The sequence below is a fragment of the Falco cherrug genome, chromosome 11 (assembly GCF_023634085.1).
Source record: "Falco cherrug isolate bFalChe1 chromosome 11, bFalChe1.pri, whole genome shotgun sequence".
Classification (NCBI taxonomy): Eukaryota; Metazoa; Chordata; class Aves; order Falconiformes; family Falconidae; genus Falco; species Falco cherrug.
The window spans coordinates 28,876,394-28,899,144 of NC_073707.1; the positions used below are offsets into that span (position 1 = coordinate 28,876,394).

General features: G+C 43.1%; 1 protein-coding gene across 2 annotated transcripts in view; it reads left to right on the top strand.

Moving 5' to 3' along the window:
* Positions 1 to 22,751, top strand: part of MECOM (MDS1 and EVI1 complex locus) — a 346,531-nt gene that overhangs the window by 311,166 nt on the left and 12,614 nt on the right. The window contains exons 5-10 of one of the 2 annotated variants that reach the window (XM_055723809.1): positions 167 to 383; positions 3,585 to 3,732; positions 4,775 to 4,928; positions 10,638 to 12,000; positions 14,003 to 14,090; positions 16,990 to 17,016. In XM_055723809.1, coding sequence (XP_055579784.1) covers positions 167 to 383; positions 3,585 to 3,732; positions 4,775 to 4,928; positions 10,638 to 12,000; positions 14,003 to 14,090; positions 16,990 to 17,016 — 1,997 coding nt within the window. Of the gene's footprint in view, positions 1 to 166; positions 384 to 3,584; positions 3,733 to 4,771; positions 4,929 to 10,637; positions 12,001 to 14,002; positions 14,091 to 16,989; positions 17,017 to 22,751 lie in introns of both variants that reach the window. The other variant, XM_055723810.1, reaches the window with a different exon arrangement.

Consider the following 22,751-nt stretch of genomic DNA (forward strand, 5'->3'; position numbering starts at 1 on the left):
TATTATAAAGCATTCTAAGGCATCCTTGTTTCTTTTGAGGTTCTTCTCTTTTTCACTGAATAACCATTTATTTTACCATACTGTCATTGAACTCCTGATGGGATGGTAGTTAAAAATGGCTGAAAACTGATGTGAGCCCCCTGTGCCCAACCCCTTTGTCTTCCAGAGGAGCGCCAGTATCGCTGCGAGGACTGCGACCAGCTCTTTGAGTCCAAGGCTGAGCTTGTAGACCACCAGAAGTTCCCCTGCAGCACCCCTCACTCCGCCTTCTCCATGGTGGAGGAGGACTTCCAGAAAAAGCTTGAGAATGAGAATGACCTTCAGGATGTACATGAAATCCAGGAGTGTAAGGAGTGTGATCAAGTCTTCCCAGACTTACAAAGGTAGGAGTAGATGCTTAAAGAGTGATTAAACGAGGCAAATTCTGCAATGGCTTCAGCCATAGTCTAATGGTAAATCAGGCAGAGCATCAGCCAGGCAGAACCTGATACCTTCCTCTTCTATACAAACCTAAGATGAAGATGAATAAGACTTTTGTGATAGTTGGTGTTAAAAAGCAGTGAATTCTCAATAAATCAGAAATTTCATCTTTATACTGAAGTCCTCAGTGGGGACCTTAAATTAAGAACTAGATCTTCTAATCAGATCTTTAGCTGGCATGAATTGGGCTGGGTGCAGTGAAATCAGAGGGGTGATTATAGTTCAAATCAACTGACGTCTGGGCTCCTTATTTTTAGGTAGAAATAACTTAGAACATCTCTGAGTGGTGTTCACTGATGTTACCAATTTTATCTTTGCAATCAAGCCATGCCAGTTAGAGGCAGGTTCTAGATATTAATATATATGTGTGTATGTTAATATATATTTCTAGCTGTACTGTCTTGAAACACTGGTGTTCATCTTTTTCTCATATCTGTCTATCTATCTGTTAAAACATATAGGCCGGTGTGCATATGTGTCTGAAATATGCATAGAATGTAAATAAAAAGTATGACTTTTATATGCTGAAGATCATTTACATATTTATTGTCACTAGCATTTTGGTGGCTGCTTAAAATACTGTATTGTGGTGCACATTATGGCAAATTTTTGCAGATTTCTGAAAGATATTGAAAGTACACACGAGCTTCTGCAGCACATCCCTGTCAGGTTCGCATCTTTCAGGACCAGGGGAAGGTTGACCTCAGCCAATATTTGATAGTAGTGCTGAGATACCTCAACAGCAAAATCCTGGGCCAGGTCCTCCGCTGTGATGAGGCAGTGCATTTCTTAGGAAGCTGGTTTGTAGCAGCAGCAGACCTGGGCCAGTGTCTCCTGCTTTCAGTTGGAGTCTTAGCACAGCTCCCACACTCCCACAGTGTCTTCTTTCCTTTCCACGTCATGTGGGCACAACCTGAGTGCTGATTAACTGCCCTTTTAGGGACAGCAGTGTATTTATTTGCATTGCTTAATAACCATATGCCCCTTAAGTATTGACTTGTCAATTGAGAGTATTTTGTGGGTTCATATTTTTCATAGAAATGTTTACTAGTCTGCGATTCAGGGTGTTGGGGTGTCTGTTGGAGGTTAGCATGGGTTTGTGCACACCCAGGGTTAGCCCCTTTGGACAACTGCTCCTGGATGCTTCAGGTGCTGGTTCTGTGAGATGGAGCCCTCTCTCCCAAAACACGGGCTCTTCACGGAGTGGAGGTGGCTTGGCATCATGCGGGATGTCTTGGACCAGCGTATCGTATGACCCGATCCTCACGCTTCCGCAAAATTAATGACACTGAAATTAAACATGATGTGCCAAACGTTGCTCCCCACATACTAGGTCAGCCCTGCGGAGTGGGAATTCATGCCGACACAGGGCCATATTCACCAGCTGATGCCGAGCAGTGTGCGGCTCCGCGTGTCTCATTTTCAATCCCAGTGATTGATTGGGAAGGGCTGATGAAGGTAGATCAAGTCAACAGGGCTGCCACACTGGGGGTGAGGCAGGAGTCCAGGCTGTAATGTTTTTCCAGGTTGTGAGTTACTTGGTGTTAAAAGTTCTTTTTTGCCTGAGATCTAGAGGACGATATCTAACATATGGGAATCATTGAGGAAATGTAAATTTAGCTTAAAATATTAAATATTGAAGAGAAAGGGCAGAAAACAAAGAACGAGTCATCATAAATAGATGGGCAGTACTGTGAGAAAGAGTGAAAAATGAGACAGAATGCAGTCATTCTCTGAACTCTTGAATTATTGAAAAGCTAATACACCACAAAGACAGTTCACAGCAAAAAAGTACCAAAGTGTGATATATCCAGATTATATAAAACAAAAGGCCTGAATGAGCCATGCTTGAGGGTGTGTGTAATTAAATGGAGAAAGAGCTGTGCAGGAGGATGGAGATCTGGGGGACAGGACTGCCCAGTGCTGACGGCAGATCACGTAGCCACGGCAGGCGTCTGGGAGCTGGTGCCAGAGCTGGGGACGAGGGTCTCTCCAGTTCTTAGAGCAAATTTGTTTACCAGTACATGATGGAGAGTCAATTGTTATAGAAGTATTAGAAGGGGAAGCCAGAATTGTTTTTTTCCCCCAAAGGAAGGAGACTCTGAGGGGTAGAAGTAAAAAGCATCTGCAGGGTAAAAGCATTTCCATTGCCTGTGGCTGAGAGTGGGAATATCCATTGCTATGTGGGCTGCACAACACAAATGGGACAGTAAACCAGCAGAGATTCAGCAGGGATCGGCGGGAGCTTCACGTGAGGAAAGATTGATCTGGCTTGGCATCCCAGGTTAAAAATTCCAGTTTCCAGTGGCTTTTCTGTGAATCCACTCTCACGTTATATAGTTACCTTTCCTCAAGCAATAGTGTGAGTTACAGCTCTGTATGTAACCAAGCAATACAGGTGTTTAAAAGTATATATTTGCTACAAATGAATAATAAACCAGGAAATCAGAAAATTTAGAGATGAAAATTAATTCAAAGATGTGCAACAGAAATTAGGTGAAGATTAGATACCCTACTAATAGACTGAAGAAACTACTAAGAAATGAATGAATAAACAGCTATGCAATTGAACACAGTAATGATCAAGTATAACTTCAGTTGTAGCGTACTGTATTGAGAGGCTTCTCGTGCTCATCCTGTTCTGCTCCAGTGGGGTTATTTCTCATCTCTTCCTGCTGTAAGAAAAATTGACTCCCATCAAAGCAGTGGAGTTATGTCAGGTGGTGGGATCCAAGGTGTGTTTAGAGGGAAAGTCGTAAGGTAGAAATAATTCAGACCACAGGGAAGAATTACCAGAGTGAAATACTGAGGGTTGTATGAAATAATCTCCGTAGGGAGTGATGGCAACAACGTCTCCTGCAGCATTTGCAAGTGACCTGGCAAAACATGAGAGGATGTGTTATTCTGGTAGGGAGGAGGTTGTTGTGCCTCCTGGCTGGGGTGAGCCTGGTAGTCAAAGGACTTGGGTCTGTCAGGGTTTGGCCTTTGGAGCTTCGTAAATTTTTTTGCTGTAATTATGTGTTTTGCTGTCTCCTTTTCCTATAAACTGCTGATAAACTCACATGTGTGGGGAACCTCACTGAGCCCTCTTCTTCTTTCCGCAGCCTGGAGAAGCACATGCTGTCACACAGCGAGGAGAGGGAGTACAAGTGTGACCAGTGCCCCAAAGCTTTTAACTGGAAGTCCAACTTGATACGCCACCAAATGTCGCACGATAGCGGGAAGCACTACGAGTGTGAAAACTGTGCCAAGGTACAGTGAATTTGTAGGCTGCCTGGCACGGCTTGTGCTGCTGGATGCACAGGAGCATGCAAGTGGGGATGCCTGGGGCTGGGATGCAGGAGGACGTAGGGCTTCTGCCTTGCTCCAAATGGTTTCTCAAGGATTTACGCTTCTACTTTATAAGTATGTTATTTTTCTACCCCTTTTGATTTGGAGATGGCTCTGAAGTATGAAATAAGCACTAATGCAGGATGCCGAGCATCCCTGAGCTCAGGGCATGGCACTTTGTGAGGACCGGTGGGATGTAAAAGGATCACTGAGGGGCGAGAAACTGTGGGGAAATGCAGGGCACATGGGTTCCCTAGGCTGTGTGCCAGCCGTTGGGACCAGAAACTTCAGGTCACTACTGCAATATAAATCAAGAAATAGAGATGGGCCCCAGCTGCACTAAGTGAGTGCAACTATCTCATCTCTAGAGCATCTCTGTCGCTTCCCAGCGCCAAGCTTGCTGTGTACGTTATTTGTATAGGATGTGGTGCTCTGCATTGCTTTGTAGCGGATTCCCAAAGCTTGGGCCTTTTGCATGAGGACTTTCTCATTTTCAAGTAGATTTGCTACAATAATGGGAATTTCATAATGAACTGGGACTCGTAAGATACAACCAAGCCCTGGGTGCCAGGACTGTGTCACGTACAGGATTTCTTGCTGTGTCACACTCAGTTGTCGCTATAAAGTATTTCTATTGCAGTAATGTTTAGAAGTTTCAAGCAGCCACATTTTGACTTGTTTTCTGTGAAGTCCTTGACGTCAAAAGCACAATTTCTAATGGCAGGGTCAAATGCATCTGCTGCAGCAGCTGCCAAGGGGTTAACAGGTCCACCAAATACTTGGCTGATTCTGGGAAACTGAGGCCCCATCCTGCAGGCACAGTTCCCCCTGATGCCCATTAGCAAAGTTTTTTATCTTAAATATTCCCAAATAGCTCCAAGGTTTGAATTTTAAAAGACTCTTGTAATAACTGGCTTCTTCCGCAATCAAGTTTCTTGGTTAATCAGTACTCATTTCCTAGCAGGTTTTCACGGACCCCAGCAACCTTCAGAGGCATATTCGTTCCCAGCATGTTGGGGCTCGTGCTCACGCTTGTCCAGAGTGTGGCAAAACCTTTGCCACTTCTTCAGGCCTCAAACAGCATAAACACATCCACAGCAGTGTCAAACCTTTTATATGTAAGTCTTCAACTACATGTCTTTGGTTATTTCTTTTGTTGTAAAGCAGCGTAATCTGGAAGCAGGAGTTGTGTTGTGCTCCCTGTGAATTTCCTGCTGGTTTCACGGGGGCTGTGCACTATTAAATGAGTTCTGGGTAATTTCTAGTCCAATGCAAAACATTATTTTCATACCGTTTTCCTTTTCAGACAAACACTGCATGATGTAGACATGTACCTATTGTCCCTGGGATATTTTTCCATGCACAGATGCAAAGAGCAAGTGGGGTGCGAATTTAGCAAGAAGGAGCCATGCCGGGCTCGGTGGCTGCAGCCTCACTGCTTTGCCCGGTGCCAGGCTTGCTGCTCTCCTTCCTGCTGCTGTGCCGTGCCCTGTGCTGGATCCAGCCTTGCTGCACAGGGCAGCGTCAGTGCTGGCAATGGGGAGGGGGTGGCAGTGCCAGGGTGGGCACGGGGGAATGGCAGTGGCTGCAACCACCGTTGGGACACGTTGGGAATTCGGCAGAGCCAGCAGTACCTGCAAGGCTGTTTTGCTTTGGGAGTTAATTTTGGGCCACAGACTCTCCACCACAGATGCGGTGACTTTTGCTGGAGTCGGAAAATAAACCTTAGAGGCAGTGAATTTCAGTTGGAGGAGGTTGCTGCCCTCCTTGAGGCTCCTTTGCATGCCCCACATTTAAGTATTGAGTTGAGCCATTAGATCTTTGCCAGCAGCTGCTCCAGCCATAAAACTTGCCTCGTATGTGGGCCTGACTCTGTGCTGGGCTATAAATCGGATCCTCAAAGTCTCACGGGTTGTGCTTGCTGCTGAGGCAGATCCTGGTAGGTAATGGTGCAGGTTGCCTTCTCTCCCTTTCACCAGAGAAGCAGAGGCAGAAAATACTCAAGAATATTGTTCTGGGTAGTGCTAATCTCCACCACAGCCTTTTCAGGCACCTGCTATGGCTTGACAGGCACCTTGTGGCCATGTCCCCTACTTGTCTGCTTAACTTCTTTATCTTTTGCTGCTCTCGGCAGCAATTTCCAAAATATCAGCAGCACTCCTGGACAAAGCGGTGGCCATAGGCTAAGGTAATTCCTCAAGAGGAGGAGGAGTATTGGCTTGAAAGACTCATTTGTGTGAAATCTGTATGCCTGCCATTGGGTTAGATAATACCCGTGGTTTGGGCTTCTTCAATGAGAAAATGCACAACTAGATCCAATAATAAATATCACTAATAATTTTTAAACCTGATTACAGGTTAAGTAGTTACACTTAAAGGTTATAATCATTAGAAAGCAGTAACTTCTGGCTAAGTAGGGAATCTTAGCCTGATGGTCTTGTTGCAATACCCTACATAAAAGTCTGTGAGTAGCACCTCTCATAAATGAAATAACCTCTCAAATACTCTTTGTTACTATTTATTCTGATAAATCAAAACAGCAACTGGTATTCTTCATACGTACAGTGTGAGGGATGAAACCCCATTGAGCAGCCTAGGAATAACACCCATGTAATTGCAGAACAAAAGGGTTTGGAGACCACATGTTTGGTAGGCTTTGCTAAGTGATGGGAGGGAGAGAGGGTCACCTAAAGGAGATATCTGTTTTCCACCAGAAGGCCACACACCATGATTTACTCGTACCAGTCTGTTTATGGCAACTGTCTCTTATTACAGTACACCGCCCAAGCTTGAGTGAAAACTCACCAACACTAAGGTAATTACTCACTGCCTTCGCAAAATCTCCAGCCTCTCCAAATAGAAACCACATGCCATAATAGACTGAACATATTCAAAATAGTACTTACAGTAATTTTTTTTTAATAAGCAGAAAATATGCAAACTTAACTGCTGCCTAATTTGGGTTCCAGAGACAATCGCGGTACAGAGTGTGTGTAGGCATGAGATGAATTTTGGCAATTTCGGAGCCAGATTGGGAGTTTGTGTTAAACCTGGGGTCTGTAGAGCAATAAAAGCTGCAAGGAGGGAAGCTTCCCTTACAAGTTAGTTGCTTAGAAGTATGGCACTGAGATTTAAAGGGTGTATTAAGGTGTAATAGGAGAAATCAAACCCAGCTTCTGTTGCTTTGATACATGGAAGCAATTAAAGTTGATAACTGTCCCCATCTACTAAAGTTTAAGCAAAACTACTTGGAAATAAAAGTCGTGTGATGAAAAAGTGGTAGATCTTATAACACGAACTTACCTGAGGGGTCCTGGCTCCTGTGAATACCCACAGAGGTCGAGGTGGTGCAATTGATTTTGACCCGGTCCCCCCTCCAGAATCAGCAGGGCACCGGGTGTGCGCTTCACTGACCCCATGTTACACCCCAGCTTCAGGTGATGGTCCCCAGGAGTAAGACTACTGAGGAGATTAAGGGCTTTGGACCCCGGCCCAGAATTTCTTTGCCAGCCTGGAGAGCCAGTGGATTGAATAGACTGACATGTAAATGCAAGAGGCACCTTGAGCAAGCAGCACCTCATTAAATAGTTTTAAATATTTTTTTATGCTCAAAAAGGTAAAGTCCTCAGTACAACTGTTAATTGTTTGATTGAAATTATAGTAGTAAATATTTATGTATTTTAATGGTATTGCTATTATTGGTTTAATTTATTTTTGAAACGGAGATAAAATATGTTTAGTCAAATGATTAATTTACATCTCCCTTTGTAGTTTGTAAGGATATCTCTCAGCTGTGAGTGTGTATTTTTGCTCTTCTTCGGAGTGGAATATTTCTCGGTTGACTTTTGAATATATTATCGGAGAATAATAATCTAATAATTTACGGATGTTCTTTAAGGAGAACTTCCCAAACTTTAGGAAGACTAAATCTGTGCCAGTACACGCCTTTTCACCTGCTTGCCGCCCTAGCCTACCTGAGTGAAATGCTATATTTAATAATCATGTAAATAAGAAGCAGGCCCTTGACACAACCTGGTAGAAGATCAAAAGTTCACAAAACACGATTTGTTTTTAATTATATATTAGCCTAGTCTCACAAATGTATGGGTTGGAGATTTTTTTTCTGGAAAAGTACGTACAGTCTGATGCTCTGCTGCTGAATGTTAGGTATACCGCTTCACACAAGGAGGGGAGTTGGCCCATAATATCCAAGGTAAACCTTGTGCAGACCTACGGATGTGTCACTTGAGTCACCATTTTGGTCAGTTTAATTTTGGTTTCTGTGATCAACCCGGTGGGAGCAGGGAAAGCTTTTTTGTGTAAGACCTCAGCAGTGAAGGTCAGGGGCCTGATTCTGTACCGTGAACTCTGGAGGTGACGTTCGTTTGTGGGAGCAGAGACCTTATGTCTGCAAATAGGCTAAAAATGGGAGGAAATAGCAGAAAAAGCAGAGCTTCATACTTCAATAAACAACAAATAGTTCTGTATTAAATAAAAATAGTTCTATGTTAAATGGGCAAATTAAATATTTTCCCCTCAAAAAAAGAAACAGAAAGTACTTATCCACAGAAAATCTAGCATTTTCAAAGAACTTGAATAATTTCTCTTCCCTTCTCTTCTCCTCTTCTCTTCTTCTCCGCTTCTCCTCCTCCGCTTCTCCTCCTCCGCTTCTCCTCTCTCCTTTTTTCTTCTTCTTCATTTTCTTTATTATATCTCTTTTCTTTCTTGTCTTTCCTTGTGAATGAAGATTTCCAACAGGAACAGTAACTGATACACAGCAACAAACATTCTTCCTGAATTACCGCATTGCAAATTTCCTGTGGTTGGGCCCAATTCTGCACGCTTTACCCCACGAATTGTCCTGGGGATGTCAACGGGATGCGAGCAGGGAAAACGGGTGGATCAGGCAAGATCAGGCCCTGGAACAATAGCAGCATTGTTGCTGAGATATGAAGCAGCCTGCTGAAGAGGTAAACAGTTAAGAGATGACAACAAGTGGTCAAGTTTCTCAAGGGCAGAGGTTTAGAGGAGCAGGAAGGTTAGTGCAGGCCCCGGTGTGAGTGGAAGTTAGAGGACGTGATTGCAGTTCATGGGAACCAAGAGTGCAGGATGGGATACATTCAATTCAGTTTCCTTTGCAGGCTTAAAATAGAGCCATTGTAAATTATGTCAGTCTGTCTCAAATCATGAAAATGATTGTTAAAAAGGCCTCAGAATAAACAATGTGTATTGTTGCGTGGCTTTGATGTGTGAAAGATGAGAGCTTATGATATAACACAAATTAAATAAAAATAAAGTGACCACATGCTTTTTCCTGGCTGGGAAAAAAAAAACAAAACCCACAAACAAAAAACCCCGAAAGGATTTATTACATAGGGATAACTGCTTACTGATAATGCTGCTGCCTTGTTTTTAAACAAGGCTGGAGCTGATACTGTTAGAAGCACGGTAGTGCAGAGGCACAGACAGATTTTAGCATCATGAAAAGCACAAGTCATAGCACAGCCTTGAGACTTGCCCGATGCCCCTGCTCATCCAAAGGATGCCAAAAGGGGACATAAAAAGGCACTGGGGAGCTGAGTGGTATCCTCTTCAAAACTGCATTTTAACTTACAGACCTATAACTTGGTTGTGGCCTCAGTTTGCTCCCAAAGGTTTGTAACAGGCAGAAGACTGGGGAGCTGCAAAATCCCGTTTGCTTCAGTGCTGTGATTCACTCTTCATGGTGTCTCGCTCTGCACCGCTGGGGCCACTTTCAGCCTCCGGCTGCTGAAAATGGTTGCTGGAAGCTGCGCTGTGACGTGCCGGTGTCGCGGGCTAGGTCAGGCCCACGAGCTCAAGGTAGATCTCCTCCATGATGCGGTTTCAGGCTTTCTCCAAGTACTGCTTTTGTGAGGCTGAAGCTATTCTCGTTCCAGAGGAGCTTGAAAGGAAATCCATTGAGCTGTTTTGAGCAGCAGACACACAAATAAATACAGCTGCATTCTTAAAGGAAATTGTTGAAATAGAGTGTATTTTTTCATGTGCAAGAGACAAATAAGCAATATTAAGATTAGTAAAGTTATTAAGACATGGAATTCAGAGTTACAGCATCCCAGGCACCTGTAGGGACTATATGCATTATAAACATAGAAAAGCTTTGGACATACAAGAGTACTAGGCTGAGGTTACTCAGGCTCTAGCCTGAACTTCCATGAAATTAAATGCTTAATTGTAAGTGGAAACAAATGTTTTTTGTTAATAAGGTTATGCACTTGGAAATACCTGGTTGTCTCCTTCTTCACCTCCTTGATATCCTTGTGGTCCTGCAGGCTGAAAGCTCTGTGCGGCGGCTCTATCTCCTGTCTGGTCCTGCAAATATTTATTTTAATGACTAACTTTCCACATGTGATTAGTGACGTAATGAATGTCATCTGAAGACACGAGCGCTTGATTGTGCAGGGGCACTGTGGGTTTGTACGGTGTTACGGCACCAAGCCGGGGCTCTTGGTGGGGCTCTGGGTGCTAATGCGAAATGGAATAACAGCACCAAATATGCAACACTGTGTAATGCAAAGAGCAAACAAGGAAACTTTGTCTTTTAGTGATTTAAGGCCTTTTCTGGTTTGTTGGAGTGGGTTTTGGTGCTGTCTTTAGGCATTTGTCTGCTTGGATGCCTTGCTTTGGAAGAGACCAATAGCTTTTTGTGCATTTGGGCACCAGACTTCTCCTTACGGCTTCCTAATTGACATTTGGTGGGTAAAAAAGTGGTGTTATTTGCAAAATTTTGAGGGTGGGGGCAATTACCATAAAGCCTGAGATATGTTGTTGTTGTTGTTTACATACAGGTGAGGTCTGCCATAAATCCTATACTCAGTTTTCAAACCTTTGTCGTCATAAGCGCATGCATGCTGATTGCAGAACCCAAATCAAGTGCAAAGACTGTGGACAAATGTTCAGCACTACGTCTTCCTTAAATAAACACAGGAGATTTTGTGAGGGCAAGAACCATTTTGCAGCAGGAGGATTTTTTGGCCAAGGCATTTCACTTCCTGGAACCCCAGCTATGGATAAAACGTCCATGGTTAATATGAATCATGCAAATCCGGGCCTTGCTGACTATTTTGGAGCCAATAGGCATCCTGCTGGTCTTACCTTTCCAACAGCTCCTGGATTTTCTTTTAGCTTCCCTGGTCTGTTTCCTTCAGGCTTGTACCACAGGCCACCTTTGCTACCTACTAGTTCTCCTGTTAAAGGACTACCGAGCGCAGATCAGACAAACAAAAGTCAAAGTCCCCTCATGACAAATCCTCAGATACTGCCAGCCACCCAGGATATTTTGAAGGCACTAAATAAGCAACCATCAGTAGGGGAGAATAAGCCAGTGGAGCTTCAACCAGAGAGGTCCTCTGAAGAGAGGCCGCATGAGAAACTCAGTGACCAGTCAGAGAGTAGTGACCTTGACCTTGACGATGTCAGTACCCCCAGTGGCAGTGACCTGGAAACCACCTCGGGCTCTGATCTGGAAAGTGACATTGAAAGTGAGAAAGAGAAATTTAAAGAAAATGGTAAAATGTTCAAAGACAAAGTAAGCTCTCTGCAGAGCCTGGCTTCAATAAATAATAAGAAAGACCACAGCAATCATTCCATTTTCTCACCATCCTTAGAGGAGCAGACTGCGGTGTCAGGAGCGGTGAATGATTCTATAAAGGCTATTGCTTCTATTGCTGAAAAGTACTTTGGTTCAACAGGACTTGTGGGGCTGCAAGACAAAAAAGTCGGAGCCTTACCTTACCCTTCCATGTTTCCCCTCCCATTTTTTCCAGCATTCTCTCAATCAATGTATCCATTTCCTGATAGAGACTTGAGACCGTTACCCTTGAAAGTGGAGCCCCAATCACCCAGTGAAATAAAGAAGATTCCAAAGGGAAGCTCTGAGTCTCCCTTTGACCTCACCATAAAGCGTAAGGAGGAGAAGCCACTTACTCCCATACCCTCAAAGCCAGCAGCCCCCTCTGCGGCAAGCCAGGACCAGCCTCTAGATCTCAGCATGGGCAGCAGAAGTCGAGCCAGTGGCACAAAACAAGCCGAGCCTCGGAAAAACCACGTCTTTGGAGAAAAGAAAGGAGGTGACCTCGAGCAAAGGAAAGCTTCGGAGTCCTCCTTGCAGCACGCCAGGCCCACCCCATTCTTTATGGATCCCATTTACAGGTAACAGACTATCCGCTGCCTTTCGGCATCCTTTGGTACAGGCAGCTAGGTCTGTCAGGGCCACCTGCCCACGGAGGCAGGACAACCACATCCCATCCCCCTCCCACTGGCCCTGGAGGCATCATCCCACCCCTGAGGCATGGGGTGGCCCAGGCTGCATGCAAACCTGTGCACCCCGCCTCAAATCTGAGCTGCTCGCAGCGAACCCTGGCTCTGCTAACGCTGCAATTAGCAAGTCTTCATGACTGCCCTCATTGCCGTGGGTCATTAGTTTCAATTGCGTAACTTGACATGCAGAAGTTGAATGTTTTCTCTTACCCATAAGTGAATTGGCATCAGTATTGAATGTTTGTCTATTTACTGTGTATTTGACACCACTGGTTTGCCCCAAATTCCTTTTCTTCCAAAATGCTGCCCACCTTCCTTGACTGCCCTCAGCCTTCCCCTGGAAATTCCAGCGCATCTCACCAGGGTGCCACCTGGACACCACCTTTCTGATGCCTCCTGAATTAAATAGGAGTATCTCATAAGTACAACAAGGAAGCAAATTTGTCCTAAAGTGTATAAACAGTACGGAAATTAAGAGTGATTTCGGCCCTTTTTTACCCTTTTTTGAGCAATGGGTTGATTTCTCCAGGCATTTCATTAATATAATTGAAGGTGCAGTGTCCCTGTGTGTACAAAGCCTAACCGGCGGGCTAGTTAATCTGATCTACCTTATGAAATCAATGGGAGCCTTGTCTGCGGCTTTGACGGGTGCACAAGCAGACACTGCCAGTGAGCTGGGGTTTTAAAAACCAGTGGTAAAATCCTGACCCCTCAGTGTTTCCCAGCAGTGCTGAGACAGATCTCACTGGGATCTGGATTTCACCTGCTTCCTGTGTACGTCAGCCCCTCTTTGCCCTTCGCCTTCTGCTCGTGCATCTGAAACCAGCCAAAGTCATGCATCTAAATTAGTTTAGAAAATTATTAGCCATAAAAATATTTGTCTGTTATAGAAATGACTGATTTTAAAGCCTATTGCTAAAAAAAAAAAAGTTACTGCCATGTAAATTATATTAATTTCTTTATCTGGAAAAGAAATGCTATGGGCAAAGTTTTTGGAGAGTGCTGTCGCATAAGACAACAGGTATGCATTATGAGGAAACAGGATATGATGTTATTTACTGAGATGGTTTTATTCATGCCAGATTGATATCTGAATTAGACTATAGGTTTTCTTTGCGTCATACTCTTTTTAAATGCCTGAAGCAGTGGAAATAATGATCCGTGTTTTATGGTCCTGCATTAGAAACTAATGAAATCTGTACAAATCTGACAGCACAGCATGAGGCCAGTGGCTACTGAGCCTTCCTTTGCCCTGAGTTATATCTATGTATGGATAAGAGGATCTGTCCCATGAACCGCACATATCAAGCAAAATCCTCAAACTTCCATGCTGCATCTGAATTATCCACACTGTGTTTCGCTGCGTAAATGCCCACTTGAGCTGATCACAGTCCTTGTTGCTGGCATATCAGATTCAGTGTGTCCCCACAAGCCCGGCTTTCTCACCCTGCTCGTGTGTGGCCATGCAGGAAAGTTTTCCAGGATGGTGCCTGTGATGTCTTGCATGGGCAGATGAGAAAGGACCCATTGCTCAAGGCTCCTGTTGCCTTGAATTCCTCTCCTCTGAGTGGAGAGCACACTTGGTTGCCTTATCACTTTAGAAGAGTGCTCGGTAGTTAGTTGTTCCTATTATAATTACTACCAGTCTTTTGAAATGGAATTATTTCCTATATAAATGATATAATCTCCCTTTAATGGCAATTCACAGCCCCCACCCACAGTAATGAGCTGTATGCAGGCATCGAGAGTTGACTGTACTTCCTTATCTTTTACGATTATCTCTGAGAAACAAATTACTTGATGTATAACTGACTATTTTAAACATTGGTAGATGTATAATTATTAATATCTGAGACTGATTCATCACAAGCAAATCTAATTTTAACATTTACAGAGTAGAAAAAAGAAAGTTAACTGACCCACTGGAAGCTTTAAAAGAGAAATACTTGAGACCTTCCCCAGGATTCTTGTTTCATCCACAAGTAAGTATTTTCGGAATTTTGATGTTGTAAACAAGCCTGTTGATGCTTCAAAGCAGGTGCAGAGAAATGAATGCAGTCTTAGTCATTTTTGGATTTCCTAAAACACACAGTTTTTGCTGTACCATTGTGGTGGAAAGCATAAGCATTGTTCTGAGCTTCTTGATGTTTTGCAGATGAAACAACATGTTTTGATTATAGAGGAAGCCAGATACAAACTACATGTATGTTTTAGAATTGTGTTCCTCCAAAACTGTAGTGTAGCTACCAACACTTAGAGCTACCCATGTCTTCTTCAGCACTCTCCTTGCGCTGGGCTGTTGTGGTGGAGTCAGCAGTGGCTGCAAGGAGGATATGTAGATTCAAAGTTGGGCCAGCAAAGCTGAGCATCCCAGTTGTCAATATTTAAGGACTCCTAGAAAAGAGATAAAACCTTCCACCCAATGCTTTCAAGTCTCGTCATGCAAATACTCCATCTTTCTTAGGTACCTGTGGTGGGCTGTAGTGTGTGCGGTGACTTTGTAGATCCTTGCTCCTCCGTACCTGAAGACATGCTATATGAGAGGGCTCCTGTCTTGTTCATAGGCTGTAATCCTGCTGCTTATTTGCTGAGTAACAAAAATTTAGGAGAGTGTCCCTAAATATGGTGTAACAACTGCAATATGTACGTAGTATAGAAATAGGACATGTATGCGAACTGTACATTGCTTTTCTTCAACAGCACTGCACCCTCATTTTGTCTTCCTCCTCCTTGCCCAAGGGGATTTTTCTAAGACTTTGGGTTAAATCTTATGCCTGAAATAAAATGCTCTGTGGTATTGGGAATTTTGAACTGCTTGCTGACTACGGGCTGCTTCATCCTACTAATGACACCCCATACAAATCTTGTATTTTAAGTGTACAACCAGGAGCTGCTTCAGAAGCTGGTTCAGCTTCCTCTGAATTCCTGGGCGTAACATGCCAATAATCTGCCCCTTCTTGCATTTCTTTTTTTTTTCTCTCTCAGTGAAGTCAACAGTTGTTATGTCCTAAGTTGTATGGAATATATTCTGAAATACGGGATTTCTGCAGAACTGGGAAGAGCAGCTGATGGCACGTATAGTTGCAGATGCACAAGCATAATGCTATTGCATGGGTGGAGAGTGCAGAAAAATACCCCGTTCTAGATCCAGTGCCTGAAGGAATTGATGAATCTATTGGGCATTAAAGTCACTAAGAATTTATCAACAAGATTTAGTAGCAGCTCAGCACCTCTTGCCAAGTTACCTTATTTGCCAAAGTTGCAAAGCAACAAGTTACAATCCCCATTTTGCAGCAGATAGTGCTAATGCGCGAACACACAAACAGGAGCTCGAGCCTCTGTGTCCTCTGCTGTCAAACCAGGCTGGTTCCTCTCCATTAAGTGTGTGATTGTGTTAGAGCAGCTAAGGGGCTGCAAATTAATAGTAAATTATTTAAATGATGGCATATTAGGTGCTGTATTGATGGAAGAAACTATTATTTTGCTTAGTGCTAGCTAGCTTTTGAGGTGTAAATCTGTGTTGTTTAGTGAAGTTGGATTCAAGGATTCAAGCTGGATTCAAAATGAAGGTTTTGCCACAGGTTGGTGTGATGATGGTGGTAGGTAGCGTGGTCAGTGGGTGGGAAGGGAAACTAAAATGCACTGTTAGGAGTTTGGCTGTGGTGGGCAGGGAAGGAGTTGGGTACTCTGCTATGCAGTGTTGCATGAGCCTGAGTTACACGGGGAACTAGAGAAGAGCTAATGGGAGCTAGGCAAGGATGCTGTAGGCGTGCAGGTGAAATGGAGACATTGGGCATTTTTCCATTAGTGGGCAGGATGTCGGGATTTCAGCCTTCGTGTTTTTTGACAGAGTTGTTTATTGTTGGTGCCCGAGGAAGGTCCCAGTGTGGTCACCAAGTCCGTCAGGGTGAGCAGGAGGTGCAGGATGCCACCTCCCTGCTGAGGTGCCAGCTGAGGAGGGGCAGAGCCATCCCCTCTGCCAGGAGGGAAGGCTAGCTGTGCGCCTGCCGTGCTTGACCTATTCCTTCACATTTCTCGTTTTGCAATAGAAAGAAAACAAGCATCCATGGTAAAAGCTGGCTTTCATTTTATCATTTATCTAGCTGCTAGGGATGACGTCTTTAACTTGGTGTGAGGTGGATGGATACAAAGGTCGTGAGTGCAACATGCGCTCTTAGTACATTGTAAAAGAAAACTAAACCACCATCACATGTCCTGTCAAAAAAGTAAATGCCAAAATCTGCTATTTTGCGGCCTTTAATAGAAAAGAGTCTCCTGTTTGCAAAGGCAGAATTTGACTTGGTATTTATGGAGGACTGGGGAACAGTTGCAGAAAAGCTGTTTTTCCTTTATAGTCCTGTTCACCCCTGTAAAAGTACAGGTGTGGAGTGCACCGACAGTTTTCATTTTCTGCTGGCAGTATTTGTCTGCGTAAAACATGAACAAAATTATTGTTTGTGTCCTACAAGTTTGTGTATCTGTAGGTGAATTTGTTTCTGAAATGGGCCATCTGATGAAGCAAAAAATTATTTTTTTTAAACTATATAAAGTGACAGCTAACAGATGGATCTTTAAAATAGGCTTCAGAAGTAGAGATTAAGGATATAAACCCTGCAGCCCTTATACTGTCCCTGTCTGGGCAAAATTCCTTCTAGTGGCAGTGGCCCAACAGCTAGGAAAATTACATCATTTAATGATATTTCACAGTAATTTGCCATTACAAGGATTGTATTTTTAGGGAGAGAATACCCCGATGCAACAAATCATTCAGAATAACATTTTAATTAGTATCTTTAAATAAAATCTTAATTAGTAGATTGATTGCAATGAGGGTTCCAATGCACGAATAATGTGTTGTTTTTGTTTCAATTTTGCTCCCAGTTCCAATTGCCTGATCAAAGAATTTGGGTAAGTTCATTGCTTATATTTTTGATTTAATCATTGTGAAATAAATTGCATAAGAAAAATATAGTATGAAAGAAAACTTACCACTCAATTATGGAGCATGCCAGGCTTTCCTACACAGTGTTGTAGCTGTAGCAGATAAATGTCCTCTTATGTCAAATTGGCTTTATTTTTACCTACCTAATCCTGCCGGTTTTATTTGGTGAAGGCAATGGGAGCTTTACCTGAGAGTTACAAAATGCAGTTTTTCTTTATAATTAACTGAAATTGGTCCAAGCCGTTTCCTTCAGATTGCAGTGAAATTTTCAGGCTGAAATCTTAGGTTGCAATAGTTATAAATATTTAATCTGCATTTGAGATATTAAAACACAGAGCCTCAGAGAACTTCACGTTTCTATCTGGCATTGAGCTTAATGGGACTTAGTCACTTTAATAGCTTTAAAGTTTTGAGCTTAATTGCTCATTGCTGTACTTAAAGCAGAAATACAACACCCATTTGTTTGCTGTGTTTGGGTCAAATTTGTCCTGTGTGTATACTTACATCGTCCCCCTTATGCGAACAGGAGTTGTGCTTTTAGTACTGTGGGATAAATTTGAGTTTGCTCTTCTATTTTTAGAAAACATTATTTTTAATATGTCTAAATTCTTCATGAAAAAAGAGCCACAGCAACTGCTTTCACAGATGCAACTCAAATACCACCGTGTTTTGCTCTTGCATTGCTGGCTCTTCAGCTGCAGCACTGAACCCATAAATACTTGTCCCAGATTATTCCCAACCTTTGGGCTTCAGAAGGGAGAGCTGGAGCCAGCCGGCTGCGGCTTGGGTCCTGACTCACTCTCCTTCATCACTCAGAGGCAACGTGGACTAGTTTCACAAGACAAAGCCAGGATTTCACATGTACACTTTTCCACGTGCATGTCTGTATGGGGCCAGTGCGGGAGCCCTCAGAGGTACTGCCCCTGCAGATTGGCTCCTAGCCCTGCCCTTCTCCATGCTTCAAAAGCAGCGGTGGACCCATGCATACACATGGCTTTTAATCCCATTTTCTTCCTGTAAAGCAGTGGTTTATGCAGCTGCAAAAGATGCACTAGGATCCTGAGATGACAGGAGCTAAGCAGGCACTGAAGGGCTCCTGTGGGCACCCACAGATGCTGAATGAGCTCAACAGATAGGAGGTGGGGTTAGACGCCGGACTGGGAGAGCACAAGAGGTGGTTCCCAAACATTTTCTTTGCAGTAGAGAGAATTCAGTGTAGCACATGAAGGAGCTGTGGTAGGATTTGTGATTTGGGCCAGGCGCCTTGAATCCCCTGCTTTCAGAAAAGTAGCTTTATTTGGGCTTATTTGGGAAGTCAAAAAACCCAGTGCAGTCTGTTTCTTCTGTCTGCTTTCCTTGACATTGGCTTGGTCCTCAAATTTCCATCATCTCGTTTGTTTTTTGTGAGCGTGTCTCCTGGCCATGCTAGTGCTTTGAGCAGCTGCAGCAGAAATAGGTCTTTAAAACATAAAGTGCCTAGAGCAGGATGCTGATTCATGGATGAATCTTCATCTTGAGATATTTGAATATGTCACATGAGCCTTTTTATCTTCGTTTGCAGTTGCGTGTGCCATATATTTCAAGATTATTTCGGACTGTTTTTCATTGTTTGGCAGGAACCCTATCGTACAAATCAATGGGCAACACCCTCTCCTGAATGGATCACAATTTATTTAGTCAATAGACTCTTTCATCCTCTCTGGTCCCATCAAGAGAAGGTGGCTGTAAAGAGGTTTTGTAGTTATAGTCAGACTTTATTTGCAATAGTTTTATGGAGAGTAATTGTAAATAATTAATTTTACAAAAAAAAAAAAAAAAAGGAGATTTGGTGAGTGCATTAACAGAGCTTTTATTTTACTGGGCTTATTTTAGCATGATCCATTCTTTTAGATCAGTTAAATCCCCACCAACTGCATTAATACAAATAGAGTTATAGCAGAACTATGCTGCAGATCAGCATGAGTTTCTCACTACTGCTTCACAGAGTTCAGCCACGTGTGATAGATCCCTTGAACATGAATATAGCTCAGCCAAGTTCCATGGCTGGATGTCCAAATGCACACAGCTTCAGGACAACACATTCACAAGTTGTAGCTTTTACAGAAAGCATTATAACTTGAACTGGGGAGGGAGAAATCCTGAGCTTTAGTAGTTGGGTTTTCAGTATTTCTCTAAATAACACTAGTAAAAATAGAAAGCAAACATTTGAACAATTTTTTTTCCCATGAGTTACAGCCATAAAATCAGTTGTTTTTGTGATAATAGCAATGAAGGAGTCGCGTTTGTAAAACATGAGGTCATGTTTTACATGACATTGTCTGCTAGATTATTTCAGATCATCAGGTTGTTCTTAAAAAGCAGCAACCACAAACCTTTGCTTTATTTATACCACTTTTTCTTCTATTGGTTAATAAATTTTAAGACAAATGTTCAAGGCTCCTGCTGATGGTATCTTGCCCGTTGAAATGTTTATAAATACTTGTTTTAGCCGATTATGGTAATGTCTGCATTTTTGAGTCGGAGCTGGGGAATTGCGACTGCATATTAGTTTGCGTCAGTAGGAGGTTAATAGCCTCTCGGGGAGGTGGGGGGAAGCTGCTTCCTTTTCCAGACATCTGGACGCAGATAGAATCAACAGCTCTTATATATGTAAATCAAAAGTTACTGTTCTATATAAAATACTGTCATTCACTGATCTCAGATTAGCAGCAGGCATGACTTGTCCATAAGGCAATAGCTGTATGTAGAATATGTAATAGGATCTTCTCGCTCTCCTACCTCCTTGGAGAGCTTTCTCCGTGACCACGGCAATTACACTAATCCCATCCTTGGGGTCAAGCAGTGCCTTCCTCCCCGTGCCCCACTCAGGGATCGCTGTGGTCCTTGGGCACTCAGCTGGGGTGCAGACCCCTCCTGAAAGTGCTGCCTGGCAGCTTGAGCCACACACCTACCTCCCTGGTGTTCCCCAGGGACCACCCCTGGAGGGATGAGGTGGCCGTGAGCACCCACCTAACCTCCCAGGACAGATGCTATTGCTGGCAGCTTGCTCCAGGAGTTTGGCGCTGACTGGTAGCATCTCTGTGGCCAATACAGCTCCTACAGGGGCAAGTCTTGCTTTCCCATCAGCAGTAGTGGTATTTGAAGGAGTAAGAGCTACTTTGTGTTTCAGATGAAAGAGGGAGTTTCACTGTGGAAAAGGGAAAGGTATCTTCTTCCTGTGTTAATAATTAGTTGAAAAAAAAAATCCACCCCCAAAAAAAACTGGGGCAAAAAAGGATAAGAACAAATTAGTCTTTTTTACAATCATTCAAGATTATCAGTGGGTCCACCTCAGTGTATCACTGGGCTCTGAACTATGGCATACTCTGTATAAATGACATGGGAAGAAGGGTGAACAGACAAAGAGTACAGAGCTTGTGACTGTTTATGGAGAACAGCTACATCCAAAGCTGACTGTGAAGATTTTGCAGAAGATGGGCAGAAAGCTGAGTCACCAGGGATTAAAACAGCAATAAAACTCAATGTCAGTAAGTACCCATTAATACTGAGGGGAAAGTGTGACTCTTAACTCATGTTATTCAGGAAAAAGATCTTGAAGTCGATAGTACTATGAAAATATCATCTGAGTGCTTAGCAGAAAGGAATTGAAAACATCATTAATGTTATACTGCCCTCAGGTCTTGAATACAGCTGAAGTCTCTCTCAAAAAGGACATAGTAGAATTAGAAAAGACACAAAAAAGTGCAACAATGATGATCAGAGGTAGGGAACAGCTTCCATACAAAAAGAGACTAAGTAGATTTTGATTTTTTCAGCTTGGCAAAGAAATGCCTGAGGGAGCTGTGCCCCAGCTCTGTGAGACCATGAATGGTGAGCAGAACGTGAATGAGAAATGGTTATTCATTAGTTTTAACAATACAAAAAAAAATGAGGGGCACCCAGCTGAATTATCCAGCTAAAGGCTTAGAAGGAACAAAAGCCAGTATCTTTTCATATGCACCTAATTAAATGGGCGAACTCTCCTTGACAAAAATATAAATGAATTCGAAAAGGGTTTAGCCAAATGAATGGGAGCAGCAGCCGCCTATGGCTGTTCAACACTGTAATCGAGATGCAACCTCCAATTAGGGCTCTTGCACCTCTCGTTGCTAGTGCATGACAGAAGACACTGGGGAGAAGGTCGGTCCCTCGCCCACCCTCCTGCGCATCCCCTGGAACCACTGCCTGAAACCAGACTAGCGGCTCCCCAAAAGCCTGTGTCGCAGGTTTGAAATTCCTGCTTGGTTTCAGTGTCTGAGTTAGTCCTCTGCGCAGCAAACCCCGGATTTCATATTACTCAGTTGATATTTTGCATTTAGACTGATGAGCAGGGGCTGCCTACCTGCCTGTAAAGTAACTGAGAGCTTGTTGGGGGTCCTGGCTGGCAGGATTTTAGGGGCTGTAACAAGCCCGTGCAACCCAGGTACCCATCTCGTGATAGGGGTTGCCTCCTGAAGGCCCTGAGCACCAGCACGCTCCAGGACTTCTTAAGAAAATGCCCCAGTTTTGGTTCTTGTGAGCCCTGTCTCCAGCAGCTGGTAACAGCTGTAATTATCCTGCCAGCAGCAGCGTGGCAGCGCCTCGTATCAGCAAAGGCTTGGGGCCGAGCGCTTCCCGTTGTTGCTGGTGCATTTCTTGAAAAATATAAATCATACCAGGTAACTACATAGATCAGGTTTAAAAAAAAAAAAAAGAAAAGAAAAAAAGACAACCCCACAAACAACAAATGCAATAGTCATTCCTATGGTGAGAAACATATTTTTGGAAAGCGAGTAATACTTTAGAATAATTGGAAGTGCTTGTGCTTCCTCTGAATGAGGGATTTAAGATTAGATGCTGATTTCATACCTATTTTGGGACTGATGTAATCCTGGAAGCAGTGTTGGAGGTAGTGCTGATCTGCATTGCTGTACATTAGGGAAGAATTGGTCTAGTTTCTCCTCTGCAAAATCCTGGAAACAAGAACTAAAAAAAAAAAAAAAAAAAAGCATGACTAAGACATTTTAAATGTAAAGGGCAAAATAGTTGCTTTAATATATTACTGTAGGGGACCATGTACATGAGAAATGGTCATCCAAAAATGATTTAAAACCACTAGGTAATGAAACTGACTTGAATATTAAATATACATAAATAAAACATTTATTATACTTCTCAATGCCCTTATTATTCTTCACCATAAACGTGCTATCATAACCCATGCACTGTCTTGTCATTGCTAATCAGCCCAGAGGCCAAAGGTCATTTTTCATTCAAACCATTTATTTTTTGCAATTGCAAAATAGATGAATGAAGTCTTGTGGGGAACAATTAGAAGGAATTAAAGGCAGTGGGAAAACTATAGTAAAAGCTTTGAGAATCAATTCTGACTAAAGAAAAAGATGAAGTCGTCTCAAAAGAAATATATGGTAATGTTGAGGTGTATGGGTTGATAATGACAACTTGGTGCCGAGATAGAATTACCTCCTCTCCCAGCAGCATCATCATTACATATCTCACGCCTGTGATCAGTACATGTCAAAATCCTTCATATTGACAAATGTGCTGTCCACTTGCATCTGTGGAGAATGTTTTAGCAGCTGAGTGATTATGAATCAAACCCCAGAGCTTACAGCCCCTACTGCCTCGCAATGCTTTCACATTTGTTGCCTGACAAGTAAAT